Source organism: Peromyscus maniculatus, chromosome 20 (assembly GCF_049852395.1).
Source record: "Peromyscus maniculatus bairdii isolate BWxNUB_F1_BW_parent chromosome 20, HU_Pman_BW_mat_3.1, whole genome shotgun sequence".
NCBI classification, from domain to species: Eukaryota; Metazoa; Chordata; class Mammalia; order Rodentia; family Cricetidae; genus Peromyscus; species Peromyscus maniculatus.
In genome coordinates this window covers 54914597-54939203 of record NC_134871.1, presented here as the reverse complement: position 1 = coordinate 54939203, position 24607 = coordinate 54914597, and the positions used below count along the sequence as shown (strand labels likewise).

Genomic DNA, 24607 nt, shown 5'->3' with positions numbered 1-24607 from the left:
TCAGTCCACGCTGTTAGCCCTTCTTAGGGAAAAGTCAATTGGGAAAACTATGAAGGCACACATGATTTTCATAACAGAAGACAGCTGATATATAACAAGCCAAGTAACACCACTAGGAATTTGGCTTCCTCTGGAGGAATTCCCTGATCCCTCCAGGTAGTGACTTTGCCATAACCAGCTGAGTTCTTATGATATATTCCTGCGGCCCGTAGCACTCTCTCTGACTACAGATCAGGGTGTAGCTCTCAGCTACTGCTTCAGCACCTGCATGCATGCTGCCATGCTCCCCACCAATGAACTAAACCTCTGAAACTGTAAGCAAGCTCCTAATTAAATGCTTTCTCTCCTAAGAGTTACTTTGGTCATGGCATCTCTGAACAGTAATATTAAGACAAAAGAGACCCTTCATGTTTACCTCCTCTACCACATGCTTCCATTGCCAAAACATTCTGCCCGAGTGTATAGAGGCAAGCAAGGGCTAAACCCTCTGAATGTGTGAGCAAAAATATTTATTCCTCTTTTAACTTGTTTGTATCAGGTGTTTTATGACACTGATGAGAAACGTGACTAATAAAACTATCATTACTATCGCCATCATCATCATCATCACACACCATCACCATCACACATCATCACCATCACTATCATCACCAGAACACATCATCAGACATCACTATCATCACCAGAACACATCATCAGACATCACTATCATCACCAGAACACATCATCAGACACCACTATCATCACCATCATTATCACACATCACCACCATCATCACACACACATCATCACATCAAACATCATTACCATCACAAATCATCATATCACATATCATCACATCATGCATCATCACCATCATCATACATCATCACACATCACCATCATACATCATCACCATCACTATCATTACTAGAACACATCATCAGACACCACTATCATCACCATCATTATCACACATCACCACCATCATCACACACACATCATCACATCAAACATCATTACCATCACAAATCATCATATCACATATCATCACATCATGCATCATCACCATCATCATACATCATCACACATCACCATCATACATCATCACCATCACTATCATCACTAGAACACATCATCAGATATCACTATCACACATCACCACATCACACATCATCACCTTCATCAAACATTATCACAAGCCGGGCGGTGGTGGCGCACGCCTTTAATTCCAGCACTCGGGAGGCAGAGGCAGGCGGATCTCTGTGAGTTCGAGGCCAGCCTGGTCTACCAAGTGAGTTCCAGGAGAGGCGCAAAGCTACACAAGAGAAACCCTGTCTCGAAAAAAAAAACCAAAAAAAAAAAAAAAAAAAAAAAAAAAAAAAAAAAAAAAAAAAAAAAAAAAAAAAAAAAAAAAACATTATCACAAATCATCATATCACATATCATTACATCATGCATCATCACCATCATCACACATCACCACCACCATTACCATCATACATCATCACATATCATCACACATCCCCACCACCACTGTCATCATCATCCATCATCTCTATCACCATGACTACTACTGTCATCACCATCGCTGTGATTAGTCAAGCTTCTCTCAAAGAGCAGAACCAGTAGAGTATATATTGGCTATAAAGGAAAGTTATTGGGTTGACTTTCAAGAAAGAGCCTGGATGATGGTTCATCGATGGCCATCTGCATTCAGGAGAACCAGAAAACCCAGTAGCTGCTCAACCGGAGAAGCTGGGAACTTCAGATCAAGGTGGGTCAAGGATACAGTCCCAGACTGAGACTGAAGATCTGGACATTCCCTGGAGTCAATGGTATGAGTCTGTATTGGAAAACTGAAGAAGCCAGAGTCTGCTATCATGGGCAATGGCAGCCACAAGAAACACACTCGCCTGAGAAGGATGCACTGGTTGGCTTCCTCATTGCCCACTTTATTCCATCCAGGCCCCTATCCTATAGGATAGTGCTGCCCACATTCAGGGTAGGTATTTCCTCCTCAACTGCTGCTCTACATATTAATCATCTCTGGAAACACCCAGAAATGTGATTTGCTCACTCCCTACTATTCCAGTTTCATCTCTGCTGCTGTGATAAATTATCCTGACAAAAAGCAACTTACAGGAGGAACACATTACAATTCCAGGTCACAGTCCATCCTTACAGGGAAGTCAGGGGAAGGAACTTGAAGCAGCTGGTCACATCGCACTCACAAATAAGAGCAGACAGAATGAATGTGTGCGTGACTCCTTGTGCTCAGGTTCCTCTCTACACTTACATGGGCTAGATCCCTTGCCTAGGGGATGGTGCTGCCCACAGTAGGCTGGCTCTCCCATGTCAGTTAACCATCAGGACAGTTTTGCGCATACATATCTACAGGTTAATCTGATCTAAATGACCCCACATTGAGACTCTCTTCCAGGTGATTCTAGGTTGTGTCAAATTGACATCCTGACACCTAGTCACCTCTCAGTTAAGTTGCTTATCAATGTTAACCATTACAATCACCATCGCCTTCACAACCCCCCTCACCTCCACCATCTCTATCACCACCACCAATATCATCCTCACTACTACAATCACCACCACTAGAGGCCAGCAGTGGACAGTACACAGCACCCTAGTCATGCTGTGTCTCTCACATACACTGGAGGCAGGTGTCTCTCTGACTCAACGGGAGAGTCAAACAAGGTATTGTATAGATGGCCACCATCCCCAAGGCTTCCTGGGGCTTCAGAAGGGCTGAGACAGGAGGAGGGCAGTGGGGTGTGGAGATAAGGGCAGACCGTCGAAGGCTGCTTTGGTAGGGTTCTCGGGGAGATGGCGCCTCCAGTTCTGTGGAGGGTGCTCTGGACAATGTGCCAAGAAACAAAGATTAAAAGACCCTGGGATGTCTTCACGGTTTGAAGGGACAGGGATGGGTCCAAGTAAGAGGTTCTGCACTGCTGGGTGCCCCCAGGGAAGTATGCAGGGGCCCTGTGGGGGCAGGGCAGCCTTTGCTACCCATTTGCAAGTCACAAGACCAAAGCTGCTCAGTGGATGTCATTCACCAACGCTGGAGTGAAGCTGAGACCTACGTCCTCTGTACTGGCCAAGCTCCCCTTTATCAGGTCCCTCCCAGGAAGACTTCCATCTGTCAGCTGGCCTGACTCGCTCTCTGGGGCTCAGGCAGAAGTTCAGGTGAAGGAGAGAGACTACCCTGTTCCTAGCCATGTGCACCTCCTTGGGGCTGGCACTGCTCTGGCTTTTGTCACTTTCTATGGCATCTCCGAAGGGCAAAGGCTCTGGTTCTCTGTGGCCACAGCCAGCATGGCCTGTAAGAAACTCAGGGCTCTTTTCCCTTCCTCTCTCCCTCCCCCCTCTCTCCCTCCCTCCCTCCCTCCCTCCCTCTCTCCCTCCCTCCCTCCCTCCCTCCCTCCCTCCCTCCCTCCCTCCCTCCCTCCCTCCTTCCCTCCCTCCTCATGTGGTCCTTACAGGCTGGGGACCAGGTCCCTGGCCTACATGAGTGAGAACTCTCCCCTGAAAAGCCGGAAGCTTGTCCATACTCTCCACTGAAGAGGAGGGTGGCCCTTCTGAGAGTCTTCCCCAGCCTCCTCCAGTCAGGGGCGTGGTGGACAGTGTGAGATTCAAGGAGTCCGCAGCCATTTGTTCTGATTAGAAAACATCCAACAGGAAAAGCCCTTAAGATAGCTGCTTGTGTCAGAGGGAGCTGGTCAACAGAAGATATGTCACTCACTTCAATGGCTGGAGAGAGAGCTTTGTGGTTAAGAACACTGGCTGCTCTTCCAGGCCACCTGCGTTCAATTTCCAGCTCCCGTATGGCTGCTCCCAAGTGTCTGTAACTCCAGTCTCTGGAGATCGATGCCCTCTTCTGGCCCCCATAGACACTGCATACACATTGTACACAGATATACATGCAGGCAAAACACACACACACACACACACACACACACACACACACACACACACACACACTACACAGTCACACACACACACACACACTACACAGTCACACACACACACACACCACAGTCACACACACATATATACACATATGCACACACATACACATCACACACAAACACACATGCACACACACACTTGACTGAAGAGGCATGAAATACACATGAGAGTCAACAGAGTCAAGGAGAAAGAAAAGTGCTGGCATTGGGCCATGAGCTGCACCCCCACCCCGACAAAGTCCATGTGATAGCACTGACCCCAGTAGTCAGAGGTGACAGAGGAGGATGGTGTCACTCTACTCCCTCAGTGCTTCAGCAGGACACTCAGAGGTCCCCAGCAAGGAAGTCTAAGAACAGCCATCCACAGGCTGCGTAAGACCCAGGACCTTGACTTAGAGTAGAGCTGTAGGGTACAGAGAAGTGGACATTTTCCATGTATGCCCCCATATCTGCCTCCCATCCTTCTCTGTAACAGCTCCAATTCCCACTGGGTTTGCCATGCTCAGCTAGAAGGGGGCATGTTCCAAACAGGCTTACGGCTCGGTGTGGCCATTTGGCCAACTTCTAGTCATGAGAAGTGAAAGTGTCGGGGACATTTCTGAGTGAAGAGAGGCTGTCCTTCTGCTTACTGGGGGCTCTCTAGGGGAACGGCATGGACATCTCACTAAAGGGATGTATTAGAGGCTTACAAGGCAGGGCCAGGGTAGGCCATCTGTGGCCATCTGCAACCTGAGAGGCTGGGGAACCCACGAAGCTGGATCCCTCAGCCACAGCCTTGTGGCTGGCACCACAGGCTGGAGAACTTTCTTGAGAGCTTCTGGTCTTCAGTTAACATTGGAAGGCCAAAGAAATTGGTTTGGATTCTGATGGCAACGAAGGAAGGTGGCATCATCATCATCATCAGCAGCAGCAGCAGGGTAGATGCACCCATCGGTAGGAAGCAGAGGCAGGCAGGCAGCACTACATTTCTCTCAAATCTTTTCATAGTTGGGCCACTGCCACAGGGGCTGCCCACTCTCAGGGGAGGTCTTCTACTTCCAGTTAACGCTCCCTGGAAGTACCCTCCCAGAGCTTCTTCAGGCACGTCTCTTAGTTAATGCCATATCCAGTCAGGATGACAACCAAGAGTAACCACACACCTTCTTTGGCCCTTACTTCATCCAACATCCTGGAAGGCAGATGTGATGGAGGAACTCTCCTGTGGCCATTTTGAACTCTGAGGTGATTAGCTCTCCATGTTCAGGATGGCAACTGAGTCCTTGAGGATGTGTGTGGCCATCAATACAGGAGCTGACAGGGCTTCAAAAGGTCCTGTACTACACACAGGAGCTGGGACTATCTATCTACTCTGGGCTGGGAGCTAAGAGGAGCCCATGGGAACATGATAAAGGGCAGGGAAGGGTGTCAGCAGTGGAAGGACACAGGGCCATGGTGGGGACAGCATCTAAGAAAGAAGGCAGGCTGCCAGACTATTATGGAACAGTAGTTAAAGATGTGTTACATTCTTTCATGCCATGGAACATCTGTTTAATGATGCAAAGATGGGTTGCATTCTTTTATGTTGCATTTGTTTAACTCTGTACAGCTCTGTTACTTTGCCTGTCTAAAACATCTGATTGGTCTACTAAAGAGCTGAACGGCCAATAGCTAGGCAGGAGAGAGAAATAGGCGGGGCTGGCAGGCAGAGAGAGTAAATAGGAGAGGAAGAAAGAAGAGGGAGGAGTGAGAGAAGGAGAGGAGGACACCAGGGGCCAGCCAACCAGCCACACAACCAGCCATGGAATAAGAGGGAAAGAAAGGTATACAGAATAAGAAAGGTAAAAGCCCAGAAGCAAAACACCAAAGAAGAGAAACAAGATAATTAGGGAAAAGCTGGCTAGAAATAAGCCAAGGTAAGGATGTACATTCATAAGAAAAAATACGTCTCTGTATATTTATTTGGGAGCTGGGAGCTGGGTGGCAGGCCCCAAAGAATAAAAACAACAACAAAACTGTACCAGATAACCGCCAGAATCTATTGTTCCTCCCTGGGTCACCTAGAGCAGCTGGCCCTAGCCAGCAGGTGAACCTAGGCTCCGGCTCCCAGCCTCCCTTGAAGCTAGGTGTGGCCCCAACAGAGTTGGCATCAGTGGGATGCCAGAGGTGCAAGGGGGTGTCACTTGCTTTCTTGGATGTCTACATGCAACTGGAAAGTTGACGATATCTAAGCCCTGGCACGAGCCTGGTCACCAGGGTATGGATTGGGCATACACAGTTGATCTGGGTGCCCCAGCCTGAAAACACTTTATAGCTTAGACCAGTGACTGTCAACAGTCCAGTTCCATCTCCAAGGAAGATATTTGGCAAATATACAGACACTTGGGTGTCATGCCTCACAGAAGGGGCTACAAGTGTGTATGGTAAGAGGAGGTCCTGCTGAATGACACAGGACACAAAACAAAGAGCCATCCAGCAAAAATGTCCTGGGTGCGATGAGCAATCCATCTTGAATAGGTAGCTGGGTGCTATGTGGGTGCCCAGGCACTGGGCACTCATGTCTTGACTGCTCAACCAGTCATTGGATGATAGCATTTCTAGGTGGTGGACACCTGATGGGAAGGGGTGTCTCCAGTTCTAGGTGGCGGATACCTGTGGAGGGTGGTGTCTCTAGAATACTCAGGTCTAGCCTTGTGTACCTCTTTCTTTCTCTCTTTCTCTCTTTCTTTCTCTCTCTTTCTTTCTTTCTTTCTTTCTTTCTTTCTTTCTTTCTTTCTTTCTTTCTTTCTTTCTTTCTTTCCTTCCTTCCTTCCTTCCTTCCTTCCTTCCTTCCTTCCTTCCTTCCTTCCTTCCTTTCCTCCTTCCTTCCTTCCTTCCTTCCTTCCTTCCTTCCTTCCTTCCTTCCTTCCTTCCTTCCTTCCTTCCTTTTCTTTCTTCTTTTTTTTTTCAAGACAGGGTTTCTCAGTGTAGCTTTGGTTCCTGTCCTGGATCTCGCTCTGTAGCCCAGGCTGGCCTCGAATTCACAGAGATCCACCTGGCTCTGCCTCCCGAGTGCAGGAATCAAAGGCGTGCACCACCACCGCCTGGCTGTGTACCCATTTCTTTCCTCTGAGGAGTCATCTTAATCTGCTTTCTATTACTGTGATAAAGACCATGACAAAAAGCAACCTGGAGGGGGGAAGGGATTGTTTGGCTTCCGGGTCACAGTCCATCTCTTAGGGGAAGTCGGGGCAGGAGCTCAAGCAGGGCAGGAACTGGCAGGCAGGAACTGAAAACTTGGGCCATGAGGAGCAGGGCTTACTGGTTTGCTCAACTAGCTTTTATAAACACAACCCAGGACCACATTCCCCACTTCCAGGAGGCATAGCCCACAGAGGGCTGGGCCTTCCCATATCTATTGTTAATCAAGAAAATGCCCCACAGGCTTACCCCACATCCAGTGTGATGAAGACATTTTCTCAACTGAGGTGCCCTCTCCCCAGATTGTGTCAAGTTGATAGATAAACAACACCAGAACCCAGTAGGCGATTAAAAGCATGTTCTCCAGGGCTGAGCTGGGCTGGGCTGGGAGGGGGTTTGTTCCTTTGCAACCCACACAGTGTCTCCATGGCAGCCGTCACCAGCAAGGGGAGGGAAGGGAAGGGTGGGACCTAGTCACCTTTGCCAAGGAGGAGGAAATCAAGGATTGGGGGTCTGAGCTGAGCATCACTAACTTTAGGAGCAAGGAGCCATGGCAGACATACTCCTGTATCAAGATAGGTCATGCCTGGTGGGCCCTGTGTCCTCACACTCAGAACACCCCAGGCATTACACTAGAAGAGAGAGACCTCTCAGTTCGTGCCAGATCAGGCTGGACCAGGGTTCAGGATCAGGGTACAGTAGACAATGGCCTGCCCTCTGCTCTCGGTCCTCTGGGCCTGAGAAGGGACTTCAGTTGGAAACATAGGGTTTCTGTTTTAAAGGGGCAGCAGATCTGTGTACAGGGCACCCCCTGGTGACCATGTCCACACAGTGCAGGGGTGCCGGCACCTGGAGATTACCATCCTAGCCTGCTCTTGGCCTGTCAAATTCCTGGGTTTTCTCCATGGGAGGCTCATCATACCTCAAGAACCAGTACCTCTGCCTGTGTATCCCGGTGAAGGCTCCCCAACTTTCACTCCCTGTCTTTCCCTAGAGGCTCTGCCCTTCGCCTTATAGGGGTTGGAGCAGGACACACATGCATGCAGGCAGGCACACACACACACACACACACACACACACACACACACACTCACTCACACATAGGATAGGGCAGCCGTGCAAGCTACCAGGAGCTAGAAGGTGACTCGGGACCACTAGTCATTGATGTCATGGTCCAGGTTCCCTCCTAATCAGGTTTTGTCTCCAGACCCCCTGCCCACTAGTATGAATATAGGACCTCCCTTCCCCCACTCCTGAGACATGATCCCAGAACCTGGCTTGTCAGGTAAGCATGGGGAACTTCATCCAGGGTCCACCTCTGGTGTCCATCTCTCTCTCCTCTATCTTCAGTAGCTCTCCTGTGCCAGAAAATGAAGTTCCCACCCCGCAGCCTGGCATGCAGGCCATGTCTGGGGGCCGGCCTCTTTCCTAAGCCGTGTCTCATGCCAGGGGCCATTGCTTATACCATCTTGGGGTTTGAGTTTCTGTTTCCTTCTCTGAGTGTCCAAACTCTGCCACATTGGTTTTATATTTACCACAAAGTGTGTGGCTTCTAACCACTGCCCCATCAGGAGTCTAGCCTGGCATGCTCGGGGCTGGGATGGGGTGGAGGGTGGGCTTCCAGGCTAGTCCTGACTGCAGGCACAGAACTCTTTGTTCATTGCTGTGGGAGGGCTGGGGTTCCCACTTTGCCTGCAGGTTTCCAGCAGCTTTCAATCTCTAGAGGCCCTGAGCCTTCTCTCCAGGAGGCCGCGCCTCCTCAAGGCTGCTGTTAGTCAAGCTCTCCTGCCTCCTGGGTCTTTCCCACAGCCCCTCCAGCTACAGCTGCTGGAAACCTAGCTTTTATGAGCTCAGGAACTCAGACCCAGCCCGAGAGGGTAAGCTCTGATGGAGTCAAAAGATTGTGACTTTACATGCGCCTGTCTTACAGGCTACCAGTCTTGGGCACTACTGGAACAAGGGCAGGGCATCCTGAAGAACCTACCACACGTCCTCCTTCTCGTCCTGCCCCCATCTGCCTCAGTCCCTGTGGGGATCACCCAGTCCTCCCCCGCAATGCCTTACTACTGACCTCTGGCTGTCCTCAGTGTCCCTCCTCTCACTGGACTGGGGTTCCCAGCAGCGGCCACCAGGACGTCCCCTCTGCTTCTGCCCCATGAAGAAGTTGGGTGACATGGTGGCCTAGCTCTCTGCTTGACAGGCAGGGGTGACAATCCGATTTCTACGGCTGTGATAACACACCATGACCCAACGCCACTTGGGGAGGAAAGGATTTGTTTGGCTTACACATCCCGATCACACCCATCCCTGAGGGAAGTCAGGGCAGGAACTCAAGGCAGGAACTGAAGCAGAAGCCGTGGAGGAACTCTGTTTATTGGTTTGCTCCCCCATGGTTTCCTCAGCCTGCTTCTCACACCACCTGAGACCACCTGCCCAGGGGCGGCACTGCCCACAGTGAACTGGCCTCTCCCACACCAATTGTGACTCAAGAAAATGCGCCACAGGCGTACCCACAGGTCAGTCTGATAGGGACATTTTCTCAGTGGAGGTTCCTTCTTCCAAAGTGACTCCGGCTTGTCTCAAGTTGGCACATACTACCCCAGCCATTGGCCCCGCCCACCACTCTCTCCTTCTGTTCGTTCAGCTGCCTGAGCTTAGTGGTACCAGCTGCTCATCTAGGGCCAGAGCACACTCAGGGGACCTGGAGCTGGAGCTGCTGAATTTTAGGAAATGTCAGTGACCACATCACTCACATGTCCCTCACAGGCTACCACACAGAAGCTGGGGTGGGGGCGAGGGAGGGGGAGGCAGCAACAACCAGGTGTGACTGATGCTAGTGATGGGGTGATTAACCTCAGGGTTCAGGGGAGTTGGGTCAGGTCCCCCTCTTTCCAACCTGGAACACTGCAGGTCACACGTGCCTGCTGCTTCCTGCAAAATCATTCATTCACCCCTTTGTTCATTCAAATAATCACTTGACAGAACACTTACTCTATGCCTCCAGGATAGAGCAATAAACAAGACATTGCAATGGTCCCTGTGAAGCTTATATGCCAAGGGAAGCCAGATAACACAACGACATCTATCCAGTGTCATATTAAAGAATACCAACGGGTATATTTGAGGGGGGAAGGATGTGGAGGGAGGGCTCTGAGATGGACTGCTGAGCGGAGGACAGAACCAGATAGAACCAGAGAAAGAACGCTGCTGGAAGGGACGGCGTGTACAAAGGTCCTGGGGCAGAAACTAGTTTGGAGTGTCCAAGCAACATGGAGGACAGAGATGTCAGGAGAGACGGAGGTGGGCTTTTATGCAGTTACTTTATGCATCCATCTGCTCCTCCATATTCCAGGTCCGTGCCTGGCCTAGGCTGGACTCGAGGCACTCAGCTGTGGTTGACAGATGACCACAGTGTGGGGATGAGGGGGAACTTGTTTCGTGGTGTCTGGTGAGGGCTCAGAGGAGCTGTGCAGGCAAGGACAGCTGTGGTGGTATTGTGTTCCCCAAAATATTGTGCACGCTAATAAACTTATCTGGGGTCAGAGAACAGGACAGCCACAATATTAAACATAGAGGTTAGGCAGTGGTAGCACACGCCTTTAATCCTAGCATTCCAGAGGCAGAGATCCGCCTGGATCTCTGTGAGTTCAAAGCCACACTGGAAACAGCCAGACATGGTGACTCACGCCTTTAATCCTAGGAAGTGATGGCAGAAAGCAGAAAGGTATGTAAGACGTGAGGACCAGGAACTAGGGCTGGTTAAGCTTTTAGGTTTCTAGTAGCAGTTCAGCTGAGATTCATTCTGGATAAGGACTCAGAGGCTTCCAGTGTGAGGAAACAGGATCAGCTGAGGAATTGGCAAGGTGAGGTGGCTGTGGCCTGTTCTGCTTCTCTGATCTTCCAGCATTGACCCCATACTTGGCTCTGGGTTTGCTTTATTAATAAGACTCTTTAAGATTCATGCTACACACAGCGCCTATCAACTAAATGTGAGCTGCATTACCTTTCATATGCCCTCATCTCCACAGCCCAACCCTGTGAGACCATTCCCAAGCACTTCTTGCGAGGGTCCCAGAGAAATCAGTTACTTGAGGAGAATTCTGGTTTCTTCACTTTTATTTTAGGTCTGGGGTGGTTATCCAGGATTGATGAGTTCCTGAGATGGGGAACTTTCAGTGCTTAAAACTATCTGCCAGTCATGGTGGCATATACCTTTAATCCCAGTATTCAAGAGGCAGAGGCTGCCAGGTCTCTGTGAATTCAAGGCCATTCTGCTATACATAGCAAGTTCTAGGACAGCCAAGGCTATGTAGAGAGACCCTATCTCAAAAACAAAAGAAAAACAAAAAACCAACCAGACAAAAACAAACAAACAAAAAACCTGGGAATGTCCCAGGCAAAGTATCTAGACTTAATTCATCTTTATAGTTCACAGTGGTCCACATGGGGATGACTTCCTGCATCCTCCCACAACAAATCCATCCAGGAATTAATCCATCCATCATTTAACTACCTACTCATCCATCCACCCACCCACCCACCCATCCATCCATCCATCTATCCATCCACCCACCCACCCACCCATCCATCCATCCATCCATCCATCCATCCATCCATCCATCTACCCACCCACCCATGTGTCTATTCATTCACATACCCATTCATGCATCAATCATCCATCCAATCACCCACCTGCCCATAATTTCTCAATCACCACATTCATGTACCCATCCACCCACCTATCTATCCATTCATTCATCCTTGCGTGCACACATCCATCTATGTATCAGCTACCTATCCATCCATGTATTATTTCATCCATCTATGCATGTACCCTTACATGCAACCATATACCCATCTACCCATCCATCCATCCATCCATCCATCCATCCATCCATCCATCCATTCCCTACTCATCTATGCTAGCTAGTTTTATGTCAGCTTGACACAAGCTAGAGAAATTTGAGAAAAGGGAAATTCAATTGAGAAAATGTCCCCACCAGATTGGCCTATGGGGTGTTTTCTTGGCTGATGACCTATGGTAACCCAGATCACTGTGAGCTGTGCCATCCCTGGGCTGGTGATGCTGGTTGTTATAAGAAGTCAGGATGAGTAAGCCTTGGGAAGCGAACCAGTAAGCATCCTTCTTCCAGGGCTTCTGCTTCTGCTTCAGTCCTTGAATCCAGGTCCCTGCCCCGACTTCCTTTGATGATGAACTGTGATGTGGAACTCCAAGCTGAAATAAATCCTTTGCTCCTCAAGTTGCTTCTGGTTATGGTGTTTTATCACAATAATAGAAACTGTAAGGAAGGCAGAAATTGGTATCAGGAGTCGGGTATTGCTCTGACAGACCTGACCATGTTGTTTTGGGGGAAATTGTAGAGGTGCTTGGAACTTTAGGCTGTAAAAGTCATTGAGTGCTCGGAGCTCAGCTTTGGGAACTTGGAACGCAATGCACACTGGGAGCAATACAGACAATGGAAGCCTGGCTTGTGATGTTTCAGAGGGAAACGATGGCTCTATCAAGGCCATCGATGTGATATTTTGGATTAAGAACCACTAAAGTAAAACATTTGCTTTGCTAGGACATTTGGTGCTGGTCAGTTGGAGCTGAAGAATCAGTTGTGATTAAGAGACCAGCATCACTGAAGACGAATTTCCTGGGAAATGTTTCCTCAAGGTCAGTACCCAGAAGCTGAGGTCCAGAGGGAGCTAAAGCTGTACTTTGTGCTGAACTTGATAATGTGTAAGAGTCTCCCAAGAGGTACTAGCTTTGAAGGCGTGAAGGGGCTTGGCACCATGAGAGACCAGGAGAGGCCATAAATTCATCCATACCTGCATCCACCTACCCACCCATCCACACATCAGCACATGCCTCAGTTGAAGTAAAGCCCCAGGATCAAAGGGGTCGTGGAGAATTGAGGCTTGGCATCATGTGGTAGGGTCACAGTCCCTGATGAGAACCCAGGAAAGGCCATTGGTAAAAGTGCAGCCCAGTTGCCAAGGAGACCCCAGCATTTTGGAGATGCCAGTATCACGGGGTGACCGCCAAGGACAGGAACGGCTGTGGAGTGGAGCCGGTCAGAGTTTAAGAGACAAGCAGTGTATACTGTGGACAGCAGAGCCAGAGAAGTGTCACGGGTCAGCTGGCCTTTGGAGGCCAGAAGATCATGCGTGGGTCCCAGATGTCAAGCACTTTACACTGTTGGACTTTGGTTTTCTTTGATTTGATTGTGCCTGTGCCCTGACTCTCCCCTCTTGGAGTAAGTATTTAGCTTGGTTTTTTGATTTTACAGAAGCCTTCAGTTATTGGATATTTTAGAGAAACTTTGGAATTTTAGAGATACTTTGCATATTTTAGAGAGACTTTGAACTTTTAAAGAAATCTTGGATAGTCTAAAGAGACTGAACTTGTAACATGTTTGAATTTTTAAGGACCATGGAACCTTTCAGAATTAGAATGTTTACCAGCCATGGTGGTGCACACCTTTAATCCCAACACTCAGAATGTAGAGGCAGGTAGATCTCTGTGAGATCAAGACCAGCCAGGGCTACATAAAGAGACTCTGTCTCAAACAGATACAAAAACAAAGTTGGAGTGTTTTATATTGTGGTGTTAATATGATGCCACCTTAGGGACACGAGAAAGGGAAAATTCTAGCCAAACAGTGATGTGTTTTTGTGTCAAGCTGAAAAGGGTCCACCTGTGCTGGCTTATTTATGCTAGCTTGACACAAGTTAGAGTCATTTTGGAAGAGGGAACTTCAATGGAGAAAATGCCCCCCCCCAGACTGGCCTGTGGGCAAGCTGGTGGAGGCTTTTCTTGGTGGATGATTGCTATTGGAGGACCCAGCTCACCAAGGGCAGTGCCTGTACACTCCTGGGCTGGTGGTCCTGGGTGCTATAAGAAAGCAGGCGGAGCAAGCCAAGGGGAGCAAGCACCCTTCTGCTTCAGTTCCTACCTCTTTTCTGCCTTGAATTCCTGCCCTGATTTCCTCCCATGATTGATTGTGATGTGCTACTGTAAGCTGAAATGATTTTTGGTTATGGTGTTTTTATCACAACAATAGAAACCCCACATAAGACACCATCCATTTATGAATGCAAGCATCGTCCATCACTCCTATCCACCTACCCATGCATCCATGTACCCATCCATGCACCTACCTCTCAATCCATCCATCCATGCATTCATGTATGCATACATCTACTCATGCATCATCTACCCACATACCCATTCATCCAGACATGCATCCACCCATTACTGTTTACTCATTTGGAGGTGGACACATCAGAATAACACCATGGAGCATAGGAATGAAGAGGAGGAGGAGGAAGAAGAGGATGAGGAGTATTTCCAGGCTGAAGATGTTGAAATTTTTGCCTGAAGTCATACAAGCAAGGATAGCTCAGCCTGGCTGCACCCACAGATAACCAGGCCCTCGAGCTGTTCTGGCTCTGGAGACTTAGGTCTTCTTCATAACAATCCCAACCTAACCCTATGGAGAGAAGCTCCCCCCGACCACAAAAGTTAGTCTCCACTTTGTCCCACAAATAGTTGTGGCGGGGATCTTGGAACCAAACCTTAACCATATCTTTTTTAAACAGCAAGGTCAAATGGTGGGTGGTTACAGGCCCCCTAGAAAGCCTAGGCGATGTCGCTTCCCACCTGCTGCCGACAGGGGGCAGCACAACGCTGTGCTGCAGACTCTCCGCGCTACGTTTAGCAACCCTGCATTATGTTATAGGGAAACTAAGGCATAAAAGCAGGTCGGATCCCATCAACCAACAGAAGCACCCACTTTTCCCGGCCACATCCCTCTTGGAGAATCCCAGACCAACCCTTAGGCCTCCGGATCTGACTCGGCTGGAGGTGGGGTGGGAATCCCAAAGCCCCAAATGGAGGACGCACGTGGGGATGATCTCGCTATTCCAGCTCCCCCTCCCCCTCCGCCGCTGCAGCCACACAAATCTTTTTTTTGTCTCGCTAACCGACTCCAAGACTGAGGCTGTTGGCGGCGATGGGTGGAGTGATCCCCAGATTCCCGGGCATGGTGGGGAACCCCTAAGCACATCAAGTCCAGCTCCGGCTGCAAGCGTCGCTCCCTGTCGCCACGGGGTGGCAGCATCCGCCTGCTAAGATCCCGGGTAGTTGTGCTCGCTCCCGCCATCGGGCCCAGCTCAGCTCCCTGCCCACGAAGTTGTGCGACGTCCAGAGTTCTTGGTTTCAGGAGACTGCGGGGTGGGACTGATACTGCTGTTTTATGTCCGTGCCTCAGTTTCCCTGCTCGTGATGTCCAAAGTCTCCTTTCTACAGGGTCTTCCAACCCAAAACGTTCTGCACAGCTGCACCTGCTGGCCTCTGAACCTGGGGCCCAGGAGTGGCTCTTCCCAGGTCATGGCAACAGTTCGGAGGATTTGGAGAGATTAAAAGGGGATTAGGGGCTGGGAAGATAGCTTCTGAGCTCGAGGTTCCTGGCCGAGCTGGGCTATGTAGGCCTGAGGACAGAACCCCCTCATACCCCTCCTTATTTCCACACCAGGCAACTGGGTACTGGCTAGTCCTTAAAGACTGAGCGCTCTCTGCCGAGTCTTTTCCCTTATCATAATGGCTCCATTTGATGCTGTCCCGGACTGAAGACACTTGGAAACCTGGTTTGGGCCCCCCAGCAGGTATCTGATTACTAGCTGGTCCGCTGAGATAGGACAGACCTAGCTTTGGCAGGCAGGGTCCCTGGCACCCACCTGTCCAGGAGAGAATCAAGCCAGACCCACACAGGATGTGCCAGGCACCGAAGCTAGTCTAACTTCCCACTCCGGCTGATCAACATGAATCGGATCCGAGACCCGCATCAGACAACCCTGAAGAGTGAGACAGAGAATCCTCAGACTGGGACTCTCCAGGGACGCCGTCTGATACTCTCTCGAGTCTCTGTCAGGGCGCCACTCTTAATAGTGGGCAGGCTAGCGTGCCTACCCAGTCTTTAAGTCCCAAGCTCTACAGTGCCGGGGCGTTGATCGTTCACCGGAGTTTGCTGGGCAGGCAGCGATGCCTGATCCGGGGGGTGTGGCCCTGGAAGCCCCCATGTGAGTAATGTCTAGGGGGAGGATGTCTGCCCTTAGAAAGGAGATGGTGGTGGGTGGTCTCTCCCTCTTCGACTCGAAACTGGAAACCAAGTGACCACCAGGCCCTGCGCGAGTTTCTTAGCCCCCGCCCCTACCCCCACCCTCACTGGTTCGGAGGAGCGCAGGTGTCTCTTCAGAGCCGCACTCTCCCCTTCCCTCCCCCCTTCCCACGCAGTCCTGGGAGGGCGATCGGAAGGGAGCTGGCCTGGGGCGGGGGGGGGGGGCGCGGGGTTAGATGCGTTCGTGTGTCACGGGGGAGGGAGGAGAAAAGGGAGGGGAGAGCCAGGGAGCGCGCGCGCGAGAGCGCGCTGTGAGCGAGGAGGGCGGGCGGGAGGCGGATCCTCCTACCTGGGGCGCGCTCGCCTGCTCGCAGCTCGCTTGCCGGGGCCGCGAGTCACCTGGGGAGGCGGACAAGTGCGGACACATTGGCCGCCGCGGCGCACCGCGAGGCGCGCACGGCCCCAGGCGGCTGAGCCCAGTGGAGGCAGCGCCCGCCCACCCACCCGCCCGCTGCGTTCGGCCCCGGCCTGCGCTCGCAGAGCCCCACGGTCACTCCGCTGGGCTCCGAGGTCCCGGTTCCCGGCCCGGGTCACTCCCCTGGGCGCACGGGGCGGCTGCGGCGCCCTGGGCTCACCATGGTGGCAACGCGTGCCGGGTGCCCGCGCGTCGCCCGCCGTCCGAGCCGAAGCGCCGGCTGAGCGTGGTCCTCCCACAGCCCCCTGGCCCCTGCCCGCCCGCGCGTCCCCTCCGGCCGCAGCTGTCTATGGCGCAGCCCCCCTCCCTGGATCATGCACAGAAACTTTCGAAAGTGGATCTTTTACGTGTTTCTCTGCTTTGGCGTCCTCTACGTGAAGCTCGGGTGAGTATTCCTGTGGGCGGGGGCGGCAGAAGGGGAGCCGGCAGCCTCGGGAGCCTCCTCCAGCAGACCTAGGGACCCGAGTTGGGGGGAAGGGCGTTTCTGAGTGGCCCGTGTGGCCGGCCCTCGCCTCAGCCTCGCAGACTCATCCGATCCCCCCGGAGCCAGGAGTGCTCCCGAGGGGCGCGGAGCCCAGGACGCAGCAGGAACAGCGCGGCCCGCGGACGGCCGCAGCGGGGCTCGCGGGTAGCGGCGAGCGTGCCGGGCGCGTACTTTCACCTGTTTGGGCTCCAGGCCCCGGGGGTGGGACGCGCCTTCCCTCCCCCGGGCTGCGCTGGGCGTCGAGCCCGGGCCGAGCGCTCGCCGCCCAGAGGGCGCGCCGAGCCGGGGGGCGGGGGGCATCCCGGGCGGGGGAGATCGGAGTGTGCACCCGCCGCGAGCGCGCAGGCCCCGCACCCGCTGCGGCCCTGCGTCTCTATCCATCACCCGGACATGTTGAAATTACCTTGACAACTCGTCCGGCTGGCTCAGGATGGGCCGCGGGGCTGGCGCAGCAGCCTCGGGCTCCGTCCGGGGCCCGCGCCCCCGCCCGCCCGGGGCCCTGCGCCCGGCCCCCTCTCGCCGCGCTCCCCCTGGCGCGGCCGGGCGGGCTCCAGGCGGGCAGCACTCGCTGCTCGCCGCCGTAGCTGCTCCGAGTCGTATTTCCACATTCCTGAACCTAGCCGAGTCCTTACCTGTTGAGCCGCGATCTCCTTTAGACGGAATCTGTCTCGGCCTCCCCGGATTGGGGGTGGAGGGGCAGTGTGACCAAACGGAGCGCAGTGCACCTCGCGGGCCTTAGTCACTCTTGGTGGCCCGGACGGGACTCCCACCCCCACCCCGAGCACCTGCGGGCGTCTGCGCCCGGCCGCGCCCCGCGCTCCTACTATGCGCCGCCCGGCCTGGGAGGCCAGCCTCATCTTGGCCCTGGGAAGGCCAGTGACCAGACCTGTAGGAGGGGCGGGTTCCGGTACCTGGGAGACTGGCTTTCCAGGCGAGAGGTAGAAACAGTAGCTGAAGATCAGCACCCCTCCCAGCTCTTTGCACCTCCGCCATCTTACAGGTGAAGAAATTGAGGCCCGGAGAGGGGCAGGGACCAAGCCTGGTGGCCTCAGAGGCAAGGTTGGAAGTCCCCGGTCCTAGCCTTATTCCTGCAGTCCTGGGCGGGAGTGTCTGCGGCTGCTGGTGATTGTGTTTATTGTAGGGTTGTGTAGGTAGGCTGTGTCCCTGGGTGTTTGTTTATGAAGGTGAGGGGTGCCGGCTTTGAGCCTGCTGGAGGTGGGGGCGGGTTGGGCAGGCCACGGCTTCCTGGACTCTCAATAGCCTGTAATGATCCTCCTGGGCCTGTAAAGGATCGGATCCCCAGCCCTTTCGGAGAAAGGCTTCAGGCTGGTCCCAGCTACCTGGCTCTGGCGCCGAGGCCTTTGAGTTGGGTGCCTGACTCCACCGGCTCTGGCTTCCACCGCTGGCCAGTCTTCCTTAGCACCATCCTTTCAACAAGAGACCTCTGAATGGGCCTCCTATCCAGCAAATGGGGAAAGGTGTCAGATAGCAGGACCTGGGTTCCGAGTTTGGGGGTCCCCCTGGATTCCTGGGTTTCATCTCTGTGCCTCTTCCTTCAGCTTCTGGAAGTCGGGTTTTGGCTCCTTCTGCACAGCATGGTGGTCAGTATTGAGTAGAGAATAGGTGAGTGAGACCCTGAGGTCTCTCTCTTCTAGCCCAGCCTGGGGCGGGGGCGGGGGGGGGGGCTCCTAATGCCCGTGACCACTACCTTCTGGGACTGAGCAAGCTTTCCTCTTCGTGGTCCCAGCTCTGCACATGAGCCCAGGAAGAGAACTCTTCCCTCCAGAAACCCCCCCCTCCCCGAGTTTTTAAAAAAAATTCCAAAGACCCAAAGGAATGACGGACAGGCAGAGACTCACCCTGGGACCTGCAAAGGAGAGGATCGGACCTCTTTGTAATCTCTCTCTGTCTCTCTCTCTCTCTCTCTGTCTCTCTCTCTCTCTCTCTGTCTCTCTCTCTCTCTGTCTCTCTGTCTCTCTCTCTCTCTCTCTCTCTCTCTCTCTCTCTCTCGTGTGTGTGTGTGTGTGTGTGTGTGTGTGTGTGTGTGTGTGTGTCTTCCATTAGGTAGGCAGGAAAGGCTGCTGGGCCGGCATATGACCTAAAGGGATAGATGGTGGTATGGAAGATCTCAAGTGGGTTGAGATCTCTCTGGAGGGGGCCATCTCACATCACTTCTGGCAGGTACCTCTGCGCACTCTTACCCCAGAGCAGCCTCTCACCGTCATCTGAAGAGTGGAGTGATGTTAACCCCCTTTGGGGCTGCTGAGGCATTAGTTCTCATGGCTTCTGCCCTGACCTTAAGTAATGGTGGTGGAATATTGTGGCTCCCACCAATAATCAGGAGATCAAGGGTGTGGGATCCACCCTGGGGACTCCCCAGATAGCTTATTCGGAGGAGGGGGTCTTTTGTGATCTCAGCCCCCAAGCCTGCCTCTGCTGCACATCTGTACGTGCAGCGGGGCCTCCAGAAATCCCACCCGGTGCATTCATCCCACATGCCACCTCCCATAACAGCAGGGACCAGAATTCAGCCCTCAAAACCCCAGAAGCGCCTTGGCTTCTCAGTAAGTTCCAAGCATAATGGCATTAGGGAGTCACAATGCCTGACCTAAAGTCCCCACGGATGGAGCTGCTGCCCTGGAGGAGGCCAAGGTGCCACTAAGGTCACAGAGATGTCAGGACCAGCCCTGCCCTGGGCTTATTCATGCTGTTGTGGTCAGGAGAACCAGAGGGCCAAAGAAAGGACAGGGAGGTCTGCAGGTAAGGGAGGTAGGTTCCTGCTTCCTGGATGCCCAGGAATGGCCTGGCCAAGCCCAGGAGCCAAAGATCCACTCTTCAGGACCAGGACTGTACCACACACAGCCCCCTCTTTCCTGCAGCCCCCCCCCCCCCCCCCGTTCTGAGACTTCTCACAGCTGACATATGCCTCTATATAAGTACATTCCAATACAGTCAGCCTCAGCAGAAATAGGAGATGAGACCCAAAATCTGTTTGTGGGCTCTGAAAAATATTTACTAGAATAGGGAGGGTTCTTTAGAAGAATCTCTCCGCACCCATCCCAACCAACTCCTCAAAGAAGAGCAAAAGATGAAGAAGCTAGAAGTGAGTGCCCTCTCCGGGGGCCTTCTCCTGCCTTCTTCTCCAAAGAGGTGCATAAAGGGGGTGGTTTAGGCGCCAGACTGTAGCCCCAGAGCAGGGCTGGCCCAGGTGCAATGAGCGGGACCCACACCCAGCCATCCCTAACCAAGCTGCATGCAGGCAGAGGGGCAACACACACAGGGCATCTGTGCACACACACCTGCGGGCTCCTAAACCGCCCATGCTCCTGCAGGAACATGCAAGCACATGCATGCACACATGAGCACACGTTGCTGAGCACAGCCCCTAAGAGGCGCACACGCCTCCGCGCAGTGCCTCCCGGAGATGCGCTCTCAGTAGCGGTGTTTCTAGCCAAAGGTTGTGGCGAGGGTATCCCGGCCAAGGCAACTTGGGCAAACCCTGGGGGCGGCACCCGCTGCACACTCTGGTCAACCTCCCCTTGAAAAAAAAAAAAACCCGCCCGCGGAGGAGGCGGATGTAGGGGCGGCCTGTCCAATGGCAGCTGCGCGCTTCGGGAGACTTGGAGACTTGAGCCAGAGTGAGCGACAGAGCCCGTTCGCACCGACAGACGGACAGAGGGCCAGACAGCCGCTAAGGCGTGCCCACTGTCCCCCGCCGGGCCCCCGCCCCGAACTCCAGCCCCAGCGCCCGCTGCTGCCCCAGATACAGCACGATGTGCGGTCCTGGCGTCGAGACACGGGCGACCACTGTCCCCCGGCCCCCGAGCCCTGGCCCCTAGCGCCCAGCGCTGCTGCCCTGCATCAGGGAGGGCCGCGGAGACCCCAGCCTCGGTTGGCGCAGGAGCCCTGCGGGTGGGGCCTGTCCAGCCCAGCCAGGCGCGCCGGCCCATCATGCTCCTCTTGTCGCCGCGCAGCGCGCTGGTCTCCGTCTATTGCCCGCAGATCTTTCTCCTTCTGTCCAGCGGCAGCTACCTGTGAGTGCCGCGGATGGCGGGTGGGGTGGGCGAGAGGGTAGCCTCTAGCCACTACTGCTGTAGGAGGGAGGGCGGGGGAGGTGGCAAGAGGGTCCCGGGGTGCGCCGCTGGGTGCCCTGCGTACACAGAAGCTGGGGACCTTTGGGTCACTTTGCTGGCCTCAGCCGCCGATGTAGAACACCTGGGGGGCAGCTGTGGCAATGAGCAATTTTAGCTTTGGGGTCAGAGAAAAGGTGGCTCTAGAGCGGCCAGACAGCTCTTGAAGATTAGGCTCTGTGCACCGAGCGCAAGGGTCGCAGCTAACCAGTGGGCGTGAAGATTTCCTTCGCGTCCCAGCAGGATCCTGGATCAGCGGAAGACCTTCTCCCTAGGCCATATTAACCCATGTGGCGTGCCATACTAAGGAGAGCTACACGCACACATCTGCTTCCCAGCACACACACTGGCAGACACGTGCATGCTGCGCCCCACCAGATAGCGCGCCGTGGTTGTTCCCCGAAGTCTCTGGTCACTCGCGCCACCCTGCCGCTCCTGGAGGCCTTGACCCCTGTTCTGCTAGATGCCTCTCCTGGAGGCGAGGAGGGCGCGCGCACTGTGCGCGCTCAGGCTGCGGAGCTCCCAGGTATCAAGGCCCAGGGAGTGCGCAGAGCAGGGCGCACGAGCGAGGGGTTGGGCAGCGCCCACCAGGCTACGGGAAGCTCCGGGCAGGGCCCAAGGCGGCCCTGCGAGCCGAGGGGGCGCGTCCTCACAGCCGTGGCTTCGCCCGATTCCTAATGGGACGCATATGCTCTGGCCTCCGATTTAAAAAGAAGTTTGATTTATGGAACCGCCGTTTGGGGGAATTGAAGCTGGATGCTACTGATTAAACCTCAGAGCCAGCGCTCCCTCTCCCTCTCCTCCCCTCCCCCGCCCCCTCCTTAACACGCGGGCCACGTCCGGGGTCGCCTAACGCGGCCAGAGGCGGCAGCCGCCTTCCCGCTCCCTGCACCACCCCCTCCCCGCCCCGCGGCCACAGTCCTGATAAATTGCCCCGCCCCCACCCCTTTTAATAAAGACGCGGCCAATTTCTCCTCCAGCTCCTAGGAAATTACTATCCTACCAGTTTTCCTTCTATAAATAGTCGCGCATCTTGAAACAAAAGTTCGCAACCGCAGCCAGATGCTGCGAGGCCCGCGGTTTCCCCGGCTGTGGAACATAATTACAAGGTCCGGGCAGAGGGAGCGCTCCAAGCCCGGCGGCAGCCCTGGCTGCGGAGGCATCGCCTGGGGTGGGGAGTAGCAGGCCTCCCGGGGCAGGGCGCTGGGCCCGTAGGCACCGCCTGATCAGTGGGGACCTGGCCAAAAGAATCCTGCTTCTGATGTCCTTCCTTGAAATGGATCAGCCAAGGACTCCAAGGCTCCTGCTTCTGGGGCTCCTGAGACCTCCCCTTCCCCAGATCCTGGCCATCTCAGTCTTCAGCCCTGCTGAAGAGCCTGCAGTTAACTCTGAGAGATCATTTGGGGAAGCTAGCAGCTGAGGTTTGGTGTTCCTGGGGAGGTGTCCAGGGGTGGAAGCCAGGAGCTGGGTCTGAGAGGAGAGGGTGGTAAGAGCGATTTGCTGCTCAGCAATTGCAGGGCGCTCTGGCAGATGGTAGCCAGTGTACCTTTGAGGCCCCCAGCTTTCTCCTGGAGGGCCCACTCCAGCTTTGTGGTGACCTCCACCATCTGTACCCACATAGGTTTGTCCCTGACTACGGTGCCAGCTCTGGGGGCTGAAATTCTTTCAAGGGAACAGATTTTCACATGTGTCCAGGCCAGAGCTGGGGCCAGCATGAGTGGTGGTAGCTGGGGGTGCGGTGGGGGGCGGGATGGGAGGGTGGTAAGGCAGACCAGGTTCCTTCCTCATCACTAGTCCTGCCTGGTGTTCAGCTATGGGGAGAAAGCGCTGGTTCGGCCCTTCATAAGCCTTGTTCCTGGGAAAGAGAGAGAGAGAGCCCACGATTGTGATGCTGGACCTTCCTCACCTTGCTGGGTATCACAGGGTTGGCTGCCTAAGATGCCTGGGAGGGAACGGGCCTCTACAATTAGAATGAAAGCATGGTGCATTAGCCCACCACGGTCCAGGCACCCCTGTGGCAGAACTTGGTTAGATGGTCAGTGCAGAAGAACTCTGCTAACCGGAAGGTGGTAGGGGTCAGTGTGAGACACCCTCCTCCTAGCACTACAGGAATGTCCCAGAGGATGCCACAGCGAGGAGGGGCCCCGAGTGGAGGCTGTGTTCTGTTCCAGAGAACTTTCCAGAAGGCATCCCATTGCTGGGATCACAGACACCGGCCAACAGTTGATCCTGCCCCTTTCAACTGGGCTGTTCTCCCAGCTCCCCATGCTGGGCTATCATCCGAACACAGTGAATCCCAGACACATGCCTGGGCCCCTGCTGCTGATCATGTTGGACGGGTGTGCTGGCCTGGAAGGGCCCTGAGCTCCCATCAGACATCAAGGGCGACCCAGCTGGGAGAGTAGCTCTGACCACCTCTACCCATGTTGGAGAGTGGGGGCCAATTGGGGAAACCACAAGGGACCAAGGGAAGGCAAATGGGAGGTGAGGCCACAAGCAGGGTTTGGAGTGCTGGGTCAGCTGGTGTCAGGGCCAGGCCCCAGCCTGGAGCCAGAACCAGCCTGGGCTACTGTAAGGGCAGGTCCCTTCCGTTCTTGGCCTCCCTGTCCTAGATGTGGTAGTTGTCTGTGATGACCCCCCCCCATGTCTTCCGGTATAGCCTGTCATGGTAACCGCCTGCTCTGGGGAGCCGAGTGAGTCATGGGTGACAGGATGGTTACTCACCGACCACCTGGCTTGGGGGTGCAGAGGGTGCTCACCACTGTCCTCCCCAGGCCCCGTCAGGCCTCTTCCTGGCTCCTGTTGTGGCTTTGCCGGTGGTGCTGACCACAGTCCTAAAAGCCCTGTGGGCATGACCCTTGGTGAGATGGGCGCTGAATCAGGCTGCTCCTGTGGCATCACAGTCCAGGGGGGGCAGTGTGGGTCATAGGACTCCAACATGGACAGGTCACCTAGAGGGTGATGTCTGTCTGGGCTCAGGTCTCCTCACCGGGCACAGGGGAAAGAAGTCTCAGGTCAGACCCAGTTGTCTCTGGGTTTGAAAGCATATGACACACTATTGGCACCACAGGGTAAGAGCTGGAACACCCGAGGGCAAGCGTAACTCCCAGGAAACCTGCCAGCTGGAGCCCCTGGAACCACAGAAAACTACCCCAAACCCACTGTGGTATGGTAAGACTCAGCAGCTGAGAGGGGAGTGAGGTACAGCCTGGGGTGGACTTTTTCCAGCCCCTGTGTGTGCAGAGGGCTTTGGCTGTGGGGAAAGCTGGGAAGAG

General features: G+C 54.0%; 2 protein-coding genes across 6 annotated transcripts in view; one reads left to right on the top strand and one right to left on the bottom strand.

The window, feature by feature from the left end:
• Nucleotides 1-11706: 11706 nt before the first annotated feature.
• On the bottom strand, nucleotides 11707-18098 carry LOC121824298 (uncharacterized). 4 transcript variants are annotated; one of them, XM_076556502.1, is made up of 5 exons: nucleotides 17835-18098; nucleotides 17066-17171; nucleotides 16593-16642; nucleotides 15864-15980; nucleotides 11707-12418 (listed from the first exon to the last, which is right to left on the bottom strand). In XM_076556502.1, the coding sequence occupies exons 1-4, from the start codon at nucleotides 18057-18059 to the stop codon at nucleotides 15879-15881; spliced, it is 483 nt and encodes a 160-aa protein (XP_076412617.1). In that variant the 5' UTR covers nucleotides 18060-18098; the 3' UTR covers nucleotides 11707-12418; nucleotides 15864-15878. The 4 variants fall into 4 exon arrangements, with proteins under 4 accessions (XP_076412617.1, XP_076412618.1, XP_076412616.1 ...); XM_076556501.1 differs by lacking the exon at nucleotides 11707-12418 and having other exon boundaries at nucleotides 12434-15980; XM_076556503.1 differs by lacking the exons at nucleotides 15864-15980; nucleotides 16593-16642 and having other exon boundaries at nucleotides 11709-12418.
• The window catches only part of Wnt7b (Wnt family member 7B), a 46889-nt gene continuing 38912 nt past the window's right edge, over nucleotides 16631-24607 (top strand). The window contains exon 1 of one of the 2 annotated variants that reach the window (XM_006980280.4): nucleotides 16631-17103. In XM_006980280.4, the coding sequence (XP_006980342.1) occupies nucleotides 17033-17103 (71 nt within the window). In that variant the 5' untranslated portion in view covers nucleotides 16631-17032. Of the gene's footprint in view, nucleotides 17104-20781; nucleotides 21237-24607 lie in introns of those variants that run through there. The other variant, XM_006980279.4, reaches the window with a different exon arrangement.

Coding starts and splice junctions, on each gene's coding strand:
- LOC121824298 (XM_076556500.1), bottom strand. CDS start 18,059: ATGAGGCTGGCCTCCCAGGCCGGGCGGCGCATAGTAGGAGCGCGGGGC. Junction 17,172..17,834: donor AGGAGATCGCGGCTCAACAG/GTAAGGACTCGG, acceptor TCGGGTCCCTAG/GTCTGCTGGAGGAGGCTCCC. Junction 16,643..17,065: donor ACGCCAAAGCAGAGAAACAC/GTAAAAGATCCA, acceptor CCGCCTCCCCAG/GTGACTCGCGGCCCCGGCAA.